This window comes from Eretmochelys imbricata, chromosome 7 (assembly GCF_965152235.1).
Source record: "Eretmochelys imbricata isolate rEreImb1 chromosome 7, rEreImb1.hap1, whole genome shotgun sequence".
NCBI classification, from domain to species: Eukaryota; Metazoa; Chordata; order Testudines; family Cheloniidae; genus Eretmochelys; species Eretmochelys imbricata.
Genome location: NC_135578.1, coordinates 126,135,602 through 126,151,311, shown reverse-complemented (window position 1 = coordinate 126,151,311; position 15,710 = coordinate 126,135,602). Strand labels below are relative to the sequence as shown.

Below are 15,710 nucleotides of genomic sequence, written 5' to 3'. Positions count from 1 at the left end.
CTTGGGTGTCCCTGTTTATGTAGGTCCTCAAAGAATCAATCCTGATGCACTTGCATGAGAGGAAAGTGATCAGGAACAGCCAGCATGGATTCACCAAGGGAAGGTCATGCCTGACTAATCTAATCGCCTTTTATGATGAGATTACTGGTTCTGTGGATGAAGGGAAAGCAGTGGATGTATTGTTTCTTGACTTTAGCAAAGCTTTTGACACGGTCTCCCACAGTATTCTTGTCAGCAAGTTAAGGAAGCATGGGCTGCATGAATGCACTATAAGGTGGGTAGAAAGCTGGCTAGATTGTCGGGCTCAACGGGTAGTGATCAATGGCTCCATGTCTAGTTGGCAGCCGGTATCAAGTGGAGTGCCCCAAGGGTCGGTCCTGGGGCCGGTTTTGTTCAATATCTTCATAAATGATCTGGAGGATGGTGTGGATTGCACTCTCAGCAAATTTGCGGACGATACTAAACTGGGAGGAGTGGTAGATACGCTGGAGGGGAGGGATAGGATACAGAAGGATCTAGACAAATTGGAGGATTGGGCCAAAAGAAATCTGATGAGGTTCAATAAGGATAAGTGCAGGGTCCTGCACTTAGGATGGAAGAATCCAATGCACCGCTACAGACTAGGGACCGAATGGCTAGGCAGCAGTTCTGCGGAAAAGGACCTAGGGGTGACAGTGGACGAGAAGCTGGATATGAGTCAGCAGTGTGCCCTTGTTGCCAAGAAGGCCAATGGCATTTTGGGATGTATAAGTAGGGGCATAGCGAGCAGATCGAGGGACGTGATCGTCCCCGTCTATTCGACATTGGTGAGGCCTCATCTGGAGTACTGTGTCCAGTTTTGGGCCCCACACTACAAGAAGGATGTGGATAAATTGGAGAGAGTCCAGCGAAGGGCAACAAAAATGATTAGGGGTCTAGAACACATGACTTATGAGGAGAGGCTGAGGGAGCTGGGATTGTTTAGCCTGCAGAAGAGAAGAATGAGAGGGGATTTGATAGCTGCTTTCAACTACCTGAAAGGGGGTTCCAAAGAGGATGGCTCTAGACTGTTCTCAATGGTAGCAGATGACAGAACCAGGAGTAATGGTCTCAAGTTGCAGTGGGGGAGGTTTAGATTGGATATTAGGAAAAACTTTTTCACTAAGAGGGTGGTGAAACACTGGAATGCGTTGCCTAGGGAGGTGGTGGAATCTCCTTCCTTGGAAGTTTTTAAGGTCAGGCTTGACAAAGCCCTGGCTGGGATGATTTAACTGTGAATTGGTCCTGCTTCGAGCAGGGGGTTGGACTAGATGACCTTCAGGGGTCCCTTCCAACCCTGATATTCTATGATTCTATGATATGATTCTATGTAGAATACAGTTGTTGGGTTATCTGAGATGAGAACATGATGAGTCTGCATTAATGATAAAAATGCCCATGCATGCTTCTCAGACTGCTCTGAGTTCCAGAAGATGTATGTGCATCCTGGTTTCTAAGGGCGTTCAAATGCCCTGTGCTGTGCGATCATCCAAGTGAACCCCTCACCCTAACGAAAAGGTGTCTGTGATTATTCTCCTGTCGGGTGTGGTGGATAGGAAAGGACTGACCATGCACACTTGTACGGAGTCTTTCCACCAGGTCAGAGAGGTTTTTAGCTTGATGGGGATTGTCACTACAGTGGACATGATGTGTTTTCTTGCCATGTGTATATACTGTTAGAAGCTAAACCTGAAGGTAGCAGAGGTGGAGACTGGTGAACAGCATTATGTAAGTACATGACACCACGTGATCTAAAAGAGTAAGGCAAATTGAGACCATGTCCAAGGGTTGTGCATAACCTGATCTATCAGTTTGCTTTTGGCTTGGAATCTGTACATAGGCAGATATGCCTTTGCCCTGACTGAGTCTAAGGTTTCTCCTATGAAAGCTATAGCCTGGGTAGGAGCCAGAATAGTCTTTTCCAGTTTTAGAGATTCCAAGATATGCTAGGAGACAAAGCATCAATAAGGTCGATGCTAGGACTTCTGGACATATCATGCCTGTAAGAAGCCAGTTGTCTAGATACAGGAAGATGGTAGAACTGTCCCACCTGAGATGTGCTGCGGTGCAATTGCTACAGTGACTGAAATCTGAGGAATCTTCCATGGGAAGATTCTAACCTCCGGGGGTAACTTGTCTTTAGAATGTAGAATGAATTTAAAAAACAAAAAAAACCAAAACAAAAAAAAAAACATTTGGCCAGGAGAGCCTGGTAATTGGAAATTTTAAACTTGAAGCAGACACCTTTCTCCTCATAAAGTTTAAATACTTGGCTTCCTTATCCATGGGAGTGGACCTTGGGTGTTATCATCTGGACTTTTCTGTGACTGCTCAGATGACAAGGGAGCTCAGGGCAGGGTGGGAGAACAAGAACTCCACTCCCTAAGCCTTCTTAGGGGGTAGGAGCACAGGTAGCTGGTATTTGCACCACACAGGTCTTGCCAGTTCCAGTATGGCCTCATTGAACTGGGAGTGCTAATCAGCTAGATCCCATAGGAGCTGTGATGGTACTGCTAGCGAAGAAGCTTCTGACTGCATGGTCATTTACCGATGGTGCACAGTCCTTCAGCTTCCGGGGCTTAGTCTTAGTTGGTACTGTAGTCAGTGTCAATGACTATGGTCTCAAAGCACATTTTGCCAGTACTGAAGGAGTCTTATTCCTATGTTCCTTCTGATCATGGACACAAGGCTTAGAAGGACAAGGGATCACCCAACCTGGTCAGGGAAGGATCCCTTCTCTTACGAGAGGTTTCAGAATAGCAGCCGTGTTAGTCTGTATTCGCAAAAAGAAAAGGAGTACTTGTGGCACCTTAGAGACTAACCAATTTATTTGAGCATAAGCTTTCGTGAGCAAAAGCTTATGCTCAAATAAATTGGTTAGTCTCTAAGGTGCCACAAGTACTCCTTTTCTTTTTTCTCTTATGAGAGTGCCTCTTAGTCTTGTGAGGCGGCCCAAATGAAGGGTCTTTTGCTCTAGTTGTTCCCTCTCCTAAACGGATATTGAGCGAGGAGATGCACATCTCCATGTCTCAAGCTGATGTACAGGGAGTCTTCCCGGCCTAGTTCTTCTCCCCATCCTGGCTGGGGTCTCCAAAGCCAGAGTTCTTGAACCTGACATATCCAGCTGGGAAAGGAGCAGCAGATACTGCATTTAGCAGAGATGAGAGCTTCTCTAAGGCAGCAGAGGCAGTGCAGGCAGTTGTTGCCAACCAAAAAGGAGTGGGGACAGGAGATGAAACTTTTAAAGCCTGGGCATAATCTAAGTCCTGCGCTGGGGGATCAGAGCATTCTCTAGGGCAGGGATTCTAACTACTATCTAAACTTATAAAAACCACTAACAATAGCAACTAGCTACATAAAACCTGGAAATATTAACAGGAAAAAAAGGGTGAAGAGGATCAGTTCCAGACACTGGAGATTCCAACTCAGACCATGAAATGGTAAGAAAGAACTGGAGTGGTATCTGTCTGCACTGCCCCTTATACTCTTGGCACAGAACATGAGAAAAGCAGAAGTGAAGACCAAGGGACACTACTTGCTAGCATTTTCTGGTCCCAGCTGCATGGAGCACGTGTATCCAGTTGAATACATGGAGATCAGCATTCAAACTTTTACAAATAGAGAGACAAGGTGGGTGAGGTAATATCTTTTACTGGACCAATTTCTGTTGGGGAAAGAGACAGAATTTCAAACTACACAACTCTTCTTCAGGACCTGACTCTCTAATATCCTGGGACCAATAAGGCTACAACACTGCAAACAACTTTAAAAATGTCTGTTTCCAATGGTCTCAAAGCACATTTTTCCAGTTATCTTACAGCATTACTCCCAGAAAGCCTACCCCACTCTATCATCCTCCACCCAATCCCAATCTCAAAATTCCAAATACCAACTTACCTGCAGGTTTTACCTCTGAAAAAAAAGTCCCAACTTTTTTCCCCTCCACAATGTCTGTGATGACATGGCCAGAGATCTTTGGATGGGTTCCATTTGCGATCACTACAGAGGTGCCACCTTGGAGGGCCCATAGAGCGGCCTTCACCTACAAGGGAGGATAAAGCTAGTCCTGGGGAAAATCTCAATACCTAGCAAGCATTCTCCTGGCTCTTGAACTCTATTCTTAATAATCATCTCCATCTTGATTATCTTTGGTCTTTTAGACTGTAAATTTTAAGCAGGGGCCATCTGCTCTTAATACATTTGGAAACATATAGGAGGTACCACAATCTAAGTAATTAATTTTGAAACCAGGTCACTTATTCCTGCTTTGTATTCTGTTCCTTGGCTAGTTTCTAACTCATGACTGTAGTTTAAGTTTCCTTAACAGTCTACGGTGAGAAACTCTGTCAAAGGCTTTTTGAAAATACAGATAAGTCTATCAACTTCTCCTGCATCCACTATTTTGTTACCATGCTTAAAGTATTCTAGTAGATTAAAGAGGCATACCTTTCCTTTGCTGAAGTTACCCTGGCTTGTCTCCATCGTGTCATAATTTAGGTGTTTATAATTCTATTTTTTCAAATGATAGTTTCAACCAATTTTTCCTGGTACAGATAAGAGGATAATTGGTATTTAATTCTCAGAATTGCTGCTAGTGAATTTTTAATGGCAAAGACAAAAATTTACTATTTTCCAGGGAGTACATTATTTTAATGAGAGATTGAACATTTGTGAACAGCTCAGCCACTTCATTCCTGAACACATTCAGGAATCTTGGATAGTTAACATCTGGGCAACATATCTTTGGAAACCTTATTTCATCTCAACACCCACTGATAAAGAATGATGCAGTCTATTTAGATTGCAAGCTTTTTGGGGCAATGACTACTATTCTGTTTGTCTAGAACAATTGGGTCCTGGTTCTTGGTTGGGCCCTAGGCACAACAATAGTAAATATTAATAGATTTCTGTACTTGAGTGGAGTCCAGTGGATCCAACAATTCTCTCATGGGCCTCCTGCTTCCAATATAAAGAATTTCTTGTTGTTTCTATGCCTTTGGTAATTGCTATTCAAAATGCTTTGTGGCCCTCTGATTTCTATCCCGTGTTTCACCTGCTATACTTCATGCTGTTTGTCCCCCTAGGGCTAAGTTTTCATTTTTCTTGCCTTCCTCCTTTCTGCTCCGGGGGCTCCAATGCCAAGTCTGAAGACTTTAATTTCCTCACTTTTGATTTTAAGACCTTTTTATGTGCTTCCTCAATTTTTTTGTTTTAAGTTTCCTTTCTGAAGTTAATGTCACAGTGCTGGATTTTCTATGATCCCTCTAAAGCATTTAATTTAATTATACAGTGGTCAACATTACATTATGGGTCAATTATAATTACTTCTTTTACCAGCTCCTGCATGCTGCTTAGAACTAAGCCAAGAATAGTCTCTCCTCATGTACTCTATAGAGGGTAATCGTTTAAAGTATCAAGAAATGCCTTCTCTGAAACCTTATCTCACTGCGACATCTGCCCTATTCATATATGGTAACTAAGTCATCTATTACAGCTTTATTATATTTAATTGTCTCTAATCTCCCTCATTCCCTTCCTGATTAGAATGCCAGTAGCATAACCATACCAGTATATTTGTATTATTACTTGGTATTTGTATCCCTACAGATTGTGGTGTATGGTCCTCCTCATTGAAGAAACTTCTATTCTATGGAATTTTCCAGATACCTGGTTGCTTTCTCGCCTCTGCCACTTTCCTGCATAATTTACAGGCCAGTACTACAGTGCCCCCTTGACTTGAGGGATTCCACATTTCACATATGCCTATTATGTCAAGTTCCTCTTCCACCTTCTAGACTGTCTAGTTTGCTTATTTTTGTTTTTAAGATTCTCACATTAATATACAGACATGTATAGTATTGTTTTGATCACAAGTCTACTTTTATTTAACCCATTCCTCTGGCACCGTATAGCTTTTCCAGAACTTACTTCTGATCTCAATTCATCTAATCATTTCAGGTGTAATTAAAATCCAATCCTTTACCAGGAGATTCAGACTTGCCTTTTAAAATAGGGATATCCCCAACAGGTGCCCTTGTACACAATGAGTGCTCCTTTGCACTTGACAGCTTTCTCTGGGCTCCTAGTTTAACTTCTATGCAAGAAGACATAGACACCTTTGGTTGAGGTGGAATTCATTTTTATATAAGCTCTCCAAAGTTTGTGTTATATTAACATTAAAACCCTCCTCTTTACACCATCTTTTCATTCATACATTGAGACTCTGAAGTTCACCTTATCTAGCCAGCCCTTCATATGGAACTAAAACCATTTTAGATAACGGTACTGTAGAGGCATTGGACTTAAGCCTTTTTCCTAATAATCAACATTTACTGCAGATTTTAGGAAATCTCCCGAACACCTAATAAAGTAATTGGTATTAATATAAACCATAACAATGGACTTCTTTTCAGCATTCATTCAACTTTTGTCTAGATATCTCATAAAATCCACCACACTCATGCATTCATAGTAATGGATATTTGAGTGTCATGTGTATGGCACTTAGAAGCAAAAAACAAGTCCCTGCCCCAAGCATCCTGCAATCCACTTATCTCCAGTGTGTGTGTGTGTGTGGGGGGAGAGCAGAAGGCTCAGGAGTTGCCTCCAACCCCCACCAAGGGAAAGGGGTAGATGCGTGGGTGGGTATTTAATCCTTCTGTAATAGGATATAAATAGGTATACAGAGGACTAAAACTCCCTGTCATAAATATAAAGGGAAGGGTAACCACCTTTCTGTATACAGTGCTATACAATCCCTCCTGGCCAGAGGCAAACCCTTTCACCTGTAAAGGGTTAAGAAGCTAAGGTAACCTAGTGGCACCTAACCCAAATGACCAATGAGAGGACAAGATACTTTCAAATCTGGAGGGGGGGAGAACAAAGGGTTGGTCTGTCTGTGCGATGCTTCTGCCGGGAACAGATCAGGAAGGCAGCCTCAGAACTTCTGTTAAGTTAGAAAGTAATCTAGCTAAAAATGCATTAGATTTCCTTTTAATGGCTGGTAAAATAAGATGTGCTGGATGGAATGAATATTCCTGTTTTTGTGTCTTTTTGTAACTTAACGTTTTGCCTAGAGGGATTCTCTATGTTTTGAATCTGATTACCCTGTAAGGTATTTACCATCCTGATTTTACAGAGGTGATTCTTTTACCTTTTCTTTAATTAAAATTCTTCTTTTAAGAACCTGATTGATTTTTCATTGTTCTTAAGATCCAAGGGTTTGGGTCTGTGTTCACCTGTACCAATTGGTGAGGATTCTTATCAAGCCTTCCCCAGGAAAGGGGATGTAGGACTTAGGGGTATATTTTGGGGGAAGACGTCTCCAAGTGGGCTCTTTCCCTGTTCTTTGTTTAAAACGCTTGGCGGTGGCAGCATACGGTTCAAGGATAAGGCAAAGTTTGTACCTTGGGAAAGTTTTAACCTAAGCTGGTAAGAATAAGCTTAGAGGGTCTTGCATGCAGGTCCCCACATCTGTACCCTAGAGTTCAGGGTGGGGAAGGAACCTTGACACTCCCAATCTCCTCCTTTAGGAGCAGGCAACATGTATCAAAACAGGAAGGAGGCAGATGAAACTGGTCAAATTCAATATGTGATGCAAGAGAATAGTGTAAAATACATTTTTATTCAAATGGGCCTAAAACAGGGCTCAGGAGAAAGGTAAATGGAACCTCATACCATTGCAGAACATTGATTTCTCCCTATGAAGAACAAAGCAGCACAGGCTTCAAGCTTCTCCTACCTTGGCTTCCATTCCTCCCATCCCTACCCGGGATTTGGTTCCAAATGTCACAGACTGCTGATCTCCAGGGTAAAATATGTCAATGAGCTTCGCATCATCTGATCCTGGGGGACTGTCAAAGAGCCCTGAAATGGAAATTTGTTAAGTTAGCTCTATACAACCTTGGACTCTGAAATTCAGGGGAAAGGAACTCGGGAAAGGTTGGGAAACTAAACTTCTTTATTCAGACTTGGGCACTGAACATTCTCCACTGCAAGAGAGCACTGTATGCTTCCCAGTGCACGCATCTTATGAGGCTGTAGGCTTTAAGTAACAGCAGGTGCTATTCCCAAGAGTGCCAATATACATGGGTCATTGAACTATGACAAAGTTAAACTTGAAAAAAAAGCCACTAATTCAGGAACAAATATAGGATACCCCCAGATATTCTGTGGTACCAGCCCCTCCCCTGCTGTCTCCCCTCCCCCGCAACCTCACCTTGCCGCGCCACCAACACTCTGGCCCGCCACTCCTGCTGGGCAGCGTGGCGGCGTGGCTGGCTGCAGCTGGGTTGCGAGTTCCTGCTGCTCTGAGTGGCATGGTAATGGGCGGGGAACAGGAGGGTTGGATAAGGGGCAGGGGGTCCCGGGGGGGCAGTCATAGGACAGGAAGCAGCTGGATGGGGTGGAGGTTCTTGGGGTGGAGGGGCGTGGTCAGGGGACAGGGAGCGGGGCGGAGGTTCGATAGGCATGGGAGTCCCGGGGGGTCTGTCAGGGGATGGGGGTGTGGACGGGGGTTGAGGCAGTCAGGGGACACTGGGGGTTAGATAGGGGGTGGGGTTCCAGGGGGTGGTTAGGGGCAGGGGGTCCCAGGAGGGGGCGGTCGGGGGACAAGAAGCGGGGGGGGGTTGGATGGGTTGGAGGTTCTGAGGGGGGCAGGAAGTGGGAGGGGGCAGATAGGGGCCAGGGGCCAGGCTGTTGGGGGAGGCACAGCCTTCCCTACCCAGCCCTCCATACAGTTGCGCAACCCCGATGTGGCCCTTGGGCCAAAAAGTTTGCCCACCCCTGCTCTAGAGGCTGAACAACATGCAATGAAATAGACAGGAGCTAGGGTTGACTACAGTGATATGCAGCAGAAAAGGCAAAGTTAGTTATTTTTAATTTTTAGTTGACTGATCGCAATTGTAGCATCCCCACCTTTTCCCTTTACTTTTGTTCTCATGAGCATAGAACTAAATATCGCACCTCTGCCATATTCACTGATCACCATCCAACATGTACATGTAGCTATATTCTATAGAAAAACTGCATGTGTATAGTTCCCTGCTAAGGATTTTAGCTTTTGCCCTGTAATTATGGTAAAAGGCATTAATAAACTATTTGCATATGGCATGGTAAGTGCTACAGTTCTCAAAAAGGAAAGAAGTCTAGAAGTGGTAATTCACTTTTCCTTTCTGTAATGACCATTACTTGCTGTAATATGTGCCAGTGAATTGTTCTATCTAGGGTGGTCTGTGGGGTGTGTGTTTATATAAAAAACAATCAATCAGACAGAGGTTCAATGTGATACAGAGAAAGATCTATAAATGAAATTGGGGTTCTTAAAGTAGCTCTCTGGAAAGGATTGAGGACCTTTAAAAAGTCATCTTTTCCACAGCATCTAGTTTCTGAGCTCCAAACAGTTGTTTCGATATCTTAGAATATGTTATTGTTTATGTTAAATTTCCAGACAGCATGTGGGGCTGTACACTAGATATGCTGCCGACATTAATTTCTAGTTCCCTCAACTCCTAGCAAATGGAAAGAGTGCCTTAACCACAACAGTGGACTGGGACTCAGGAAATCAGAGTTCAAATTCCCAGCTCTGCCATAGATTCCCTATGTGATCCTGGCAAGTAACTAATTGGCTGATGTGACTGCAGAGCCATTGTCCATTATTTTTGAAAATTTGTGGCGATCAGAGGAGATCCCGGATAATTGGGAAAAGGCAAATATAGTGTCCATATTTAAAAAAGGGAAGAAACAGAAGCCAGGGAACTACAGTCTCACTTCAGTCTCTGGCAAAATGATGGAGCAGGTGCTAAAGGAATCCATTTTGAAGCATTTGGAGGAGAGGAAGGTGATCAGGAACAGTCAACATGGATTCACCAAGGGCAAGTCATGCCTGACCAACCGGATTGCCTTCTATGATGAGATAACTGGCTCTGTGGATATGGGGAAAGTGGTGGATGTGATATATCTTGTGTGACGGGGCAAGACCAGATGGCTATAGAAAAGTAGTGGGAGATAGATATATTAGCTCCAGGCTAAACAAATCCCTGGTACCAGGATAAATGAAATGGCAGCTGCTCCAGGTCAATTAAGACACCTGGGGCCAATTAAAAACTTTTCAGAAGGCAGGGAGAAGGCTAGGTTGATTGGGACACCTGAAGCCAATCAGGGGCTGGCTGAAACTAGTTAAAACCCTCCCAGTTAGTCTGGTGGGTGTGCATGTCAGGAGTTGTGGGAGGAAGTTGTGCTGTGCAGGGAGGAGGCCCTGAGGTAAGAGTGAAGTGGAGCTTGAGGAAGTGAGGGCTGCTGTGGGGGAAGTAGCCCAAGGAATTGTACATGTCATGTTTCTAAAACATCAGCTACCATAGCTGATACTATTAGGGTCCCTGGGCAGGAGCCCGGAGTAGAGGGTGGGCCCAGGCTCCCCGCCCCCACCTTTGCCCCCTGATTAATCACTGAGACTGGGAGACAACAGAGACTGTGCAAGGAAGGATAACTTCTCACCTCCCTCGCTGGCTTATGATGAAAATGGCTCAATAGACTGTGACCCTTGTCTCTAGAGAGAGAGAGAGAAGGGTTACGTGCAGGGTCACGGTGAGCCTCTGAGGCTAGCGAAATCCACCAGGAAATGCGGGACCCACGGAGGCAAGGACAGAGCTTTGACACACTTGACTTTAACAAAGCTTTTGATACAGTCTCCCACAGTATTCTCGCCAGCAAGTTAAAGTAGTATGGATTGGATGAATGGACTATAAGGTGGATAGAAAGCTGGCTAGATTGTTGGGCTCAACGTGTAGACATCAACGGCTTGATGTCTAGTTGGCAGCCGGTATCAAGCGGAGTGCCCCAGAGGTTAGTCCTGGGGCCAGTTTTGTTCAACATTTTTATTAATGATCTGGATGATGGGATGAATTGCACCCTCTGCCAGTTCACAGATGACACTAAGCTGGGGGGAGAGGTAGATACGCTGGAGGGTAGGGATAGGGTCCAGAGTGACCTAGACAAATTGGAGGACTGGGCCAAAAGAAATCTGATGAGGTTCAACAAGGACAAGTGCAGAGTCCTGCACTTAGGGCGGAAGAATCCCATGAACTGCTACAGGTTGGGAACCAACTGGCTAAGCAGCAGTTCTGCAGAAAAGGACCTGGGGATTACAGTGGACAAGAAGCTGGATATGAGTCAGCAGTGTGCCCTTGTTGCCAAGAAGGGCAACGGCATATTGGGCTGTATTAGTAGGAGCATTGCCAGCAGATTGAGGGAAGTGATTATTCCCCTCTATTCGGCACCGGTGAGGCCACACCTAGAGTACTGTATCCAGTTTTGGTCCCCCCCACTACAGATGGGATGTGGACATATTGGAGAGAGTCCAGCGGAGGGCAACAAAAATGATTAGGGGGCTGGGACACATGACTAACGAGGAAAGGCTGAGGGAATTGGGGTTCTGCAGAAGAGAAAAGAGTGAGGGGGGATTTGACAGCAGCCTTCAACTACCTGAAGGGGAGTTCCAAAGAGGATGGAGTTTGGCTGTTCTCGGTGGCAGAAGAGAGAAGAAGCAGCAATGGTCTCAAGTTGCAGTGCGGGAGGTCTAGGTTGGATATTAGGAAACACTATTTCCCCAGGAGGGTGGTGAAGCACTGGGATGGGTTACCTAGGGAGGTGGTGGAATCTCCATCCTTAGAGGTTTTTAAGGCCTGGTTTGAGAAAGCCCTGGCTGGGATGATTTAGTTGGTGTTGGTCCTGCTTTGAGCTGGGGATTGGACTAGATGACCTCCTGAGGTCTCTTCCAATTCTGATATTCTATGATTCTATGTTTCTCCCCTGGTTAGGCTGTTCTTCCCAGTCCTCCTTGGCAATGTCCTCTATGCCATGGGGATGACCACCATACAGCAGCTTGAAGGGGGAACACTGTGGAAATCTGGGAAACTTTCCTTATTGCAAATATCAGGTAAGGTAGTAAGGTATCCCAATTTTTCCCGTTCCGGCTCACCACTTTTCATATCATGTTCTTCAGTGTCCTATTAGAGCATTCAATGAGACCATCAGACTGTGGACAGTAGACTAAGCTTCATAGGACCTGTATGTGGAGCATCGCACACAAATCCTTCATCAGTTTTGACGCACAGGGGTTCCTTGATCTGTCAAAATCTCTTTGGGTATCCGTACCCTAGAGAAAATTTGAATCAACTCCTTTGCTATCGTCTTGGACACGGTGTTTCATAGGGGGGCGGCTTCTGCGTATCAGGTGGCATAATCCAGAACAACAAGCACACTCTGATGACCCCTGGCTGACTTCTCCAATGGGTCTATCAGATCCATGTCTATCCTCTCAAACAGGCCTTCAATAATTGGTAGAGGTACTAAAGAGGCCCTTAAGTGCAGTTGTGGGCCATGTAATTGGCATTCCGGGCAGGAGGTGCGATATCAAACCTCCATACAAACTCTTGGCCAAAAGAACCTCCGCAGGATTCGATCAAGGGTCTTATCTACCCCAGATGTCCTCCGAACAAATGACTGTGGGCTAGGTCCAACACTGCCCTTCGAGGTACCAGGAGTTGCTCCACTTCTTGCTCTTTGGACCACTCTAGGCCCTCGGCCTTTGGCTTTCCCCTTCATCGGGATTCTATTCACCTCAGCTACCTCTTTTCTAATATTGTGGTACAGTGGCTCATTGACTTGGTCCTGCCAAAATTCTTAAATGAGGGTCCAATATGTTCAAATTCAAGGGGACCTATTTCTGTTTTACACACAGGATTGGTCGCCACGGAACTGGGTCCAGCTTCCGGTTCATCAACTATCTGAGTCACCCTCCTGCCTGCTGGACGGCCTTTTGGTTCTGGGCCAAGATTCTGGTCCCCCAATCTTTTGTCCATCCTTCTTTACTGCCTAGTTTTCCAGAGCTTCTCTGCTGCAGAGAATACATCCTGGGATAATTTAGAGAAAACTAGGAGAGGGCTCGCTACAGTATCAATCCTGGGGTCACTACCTTCCTGACTCATCCACTAGGAGTAAGTTTCCAAACCCTGGGAAGTCTCATCTTATGAGGACCACATATGGGAGCTCACAGACCACCCCCGACATTCACCCTTGTGGCATTCCCCTGAACATCAATTTGTACAGGGATGGTCAGATAGTAACTGATAGCCCCACGTACACAGGTTATTCCTGTGCATTTGGCCATAGACAGCTGGTTCTGCCCCACTAGGTTTCCCCCGACACCAGCATGATGGCACTTCTGGATTCACTAATGCAATGGTCTCTATGCCATTCATCCTAACTGGCTGTGTGTATCTATGTGGGGTCATCACGACTCCCATGAGATTGATCAGGCCACATGGGTCTTCACAATCACCCAGACTGCATTGCATAGGCTCCTCAATGTTAGGACATTGGGCTGCTATATGCCCTAGTTTCCCACAAGCATAACATCTATACACAGCTTGGGGCATCCCCCTATTCTTTAAGCTATTGGTTCTTACCCCACGACCCTCTCTCCCCAAGTCCCTTCGCAGCCTCAGGCCGCTCTCCAGCATCCTTACTCCCCAACCTAGTTCTGCCTGACCCTTCAGGAGTCTGGGCCTTCAGGAAGGGGACTGGCCTCTTGATCCACTGCATCTCTTCCCCAGTAGTCTGAGAAAGTTTCCTGAGCATTAAAATGCTTCTTTACAAGTGCAACCAAATCTTCATAACAGAAGCGGTCATTTCGGCTAACCCATCCTCTTAGGTCTGATGATAGTCCTCTCATGAACCCATCCAACACTAAGACTTCTATAATCTTCTCTGTGTTGTGGATCTCGGGGCACAGCCATTTCCGAATTAGATGAATCAGGTCGAACAGTTGTGACCTCAGTGCTTTGCTGTCCTGATACCTCCAGTCATCAGGAACCCCTGGGCCCTTGTAGTTGTCATAATCCCAGACCTCACCAGGACCTCAACCTTCAGTTGGGTGTAATCTGTAGCAGCTTCCGCTGCCATGTCCTAGTAGGCCTTCTGGGCTTCCCAGGAAAGGGACAAGGATACTGGCCCACTGGTCTTGTGGCCAGGCCTTCTGAAGGGCTGTTTTTTCCAAGGTGAAAAGATATGCCTCCACATCATCTTCCATAGTCATGTTCATAGAATCATAGAATATCAGGGTTGGAAGGGACCCCTGAAGGTCATCTAGTCCAACCCCCTGCTCGAAGCAGGGCCAATTCCCAGTTAAATCATCCCAGCCAGGGCTTTGTCAAGCCTGACCTTAAAAACCTCTAAGGAAGGAGATTCCACCACCTCCCTAGGTAACGCATTCCAGTGTTTCACCACCCTCTTAGTGAAAAAGTTTTTCCTAATATCCAATCTAAACCTCCCCCACTGCAACTTGAGACCATTACTCCTCGTTCTGTCATCTGCTACCATTGAGAACAGTCTAGAGCCATCCTCTTTGGAACCCCCTTTCAGCTAGTTGAAAGCAGCTATCAAATCCCCCCTCATTCTTCTCTTCTGCAGGCTAAACAATCCCAGTTCCCTCAGCCTCTCCTCATAAGTCATGTGTTCTAGACCCCTAATCATTTTTGTTGCCCTTCGCTGGACTCTCTCCAATTTATCCACATCCTTCTTGTAGTGTGGGGCCCAAAACTGGACACAGTACTCCAGATGAGGCCTCACCAATGTCGAATAGAGGGGAACGATCACGTCCCTCGATCTGCTCGCTATGCCCCTACTTATACATCCCAAAATGCCATTGGCCTTCTTGGTAACAAGGGCACACTGCTGACTCGTATCCAGCTTCTCGTCCACTGTCACCCCTAGGTCCTTTTCCGCAGAACTGCTGCCTAGCCATTCGGTCCCTAGTCTGTAGCGGTGCATTGGATTCTTCCGTCCTAAGTGCAGGACCCTGCACTTATCCTTATTGAACCTCATCAGATTTCTTTTGGCCCAATCCTCCAATTTGTCTAGGTCCTTCTGTATCCTATCCCTCCCCTCCAGCGTATCTACCACTCCTCCCAGTTTAGTATCATCCGCAAATTTGCTGAGAGTGCAATCCACACCATCCTCCAGATCATTTATGAAGATATTGAACAAAACCGGCCCAAGGACCGACCCCTGGGGCACTCCACTTGATACCGGCTGCCAACTAGACATGGAGCCATTGATCACTACCCGTTGAGCCCGACAATCTAGCCAGCTTTCTACCCACCTTATAGTGCATTCATCCAGCCCATGCTTCCTTAACTTGCTGACAAGAATACTGTGGGAGACCGTGTCAAAAGCTTTGCTAAAGTCAAGAAACAATACATCCACTGCTTTCCCTTCATCCACAGAACCAGTAATCTCATGATAAAAGGCGATTAGATTAGTCAGGCATGACCTTCCCTTGGTGAATCCATGCTGGCTGTTCCTGATCACTTTCCTCTCATGCAAGCACTTCAAGATTGATTCTTTGAGGACCTGCTCCATGATTTTTCCAGGGACTGAGGTGAGGCTGACTGGCCTGTAGTTCCCAGGATCCTCCTTCTTCCCTTTTTTAAAGATTGGCACTACATTAGCCTTTTTCCAGTCATCCGGGACTTCCCCGGTTCGCCACGAGTTTTCAAAGATAATGGCCAATGGCTCTGCAATCACAGCCGCCAATTCCTTCAGCACTCTCGGATGCAACTCGTCCGGCCCCATGGACTTGTGCACGTCCAGCTTTTCTAAATAGTCCCTAACCACCTCTATCTCCACAGAGG

General features: G+C 45.7%; 1 protein-coding gene across 4 annotated transcripts in view; it reads right to left on the bottom strand.

Moving 5' to 3' along the window:
* The window catches only part of ALDH18A1 (aldehyde dehydrogenase 18 family member A1), a 124,384-nt gene that overhangs the window by 46,749 nt on the left and 61,925 nt on the right, over nt 1–15,710 (bottom strand). For all 4 annotated transcript variants that reach the window (XM_077823400.1, XM_077823399.1, XM_077823402.1 and 1 more), the window contains exons 8-9: nt 7,760–7,884; nt 3,916–4,060 (exon numbers count right to left, since the gene is read on the bottom strand). In XM_077823400.1, the coding sequence (XP_077679526.1) occupies nt 3,916–4,060; nt 7,760–7,884 (270 nt within the window). The remainder of the gene's footprint in view (nt 1–3,915; nt 4,061–7,759; nt 7,885–15,710) is intronic.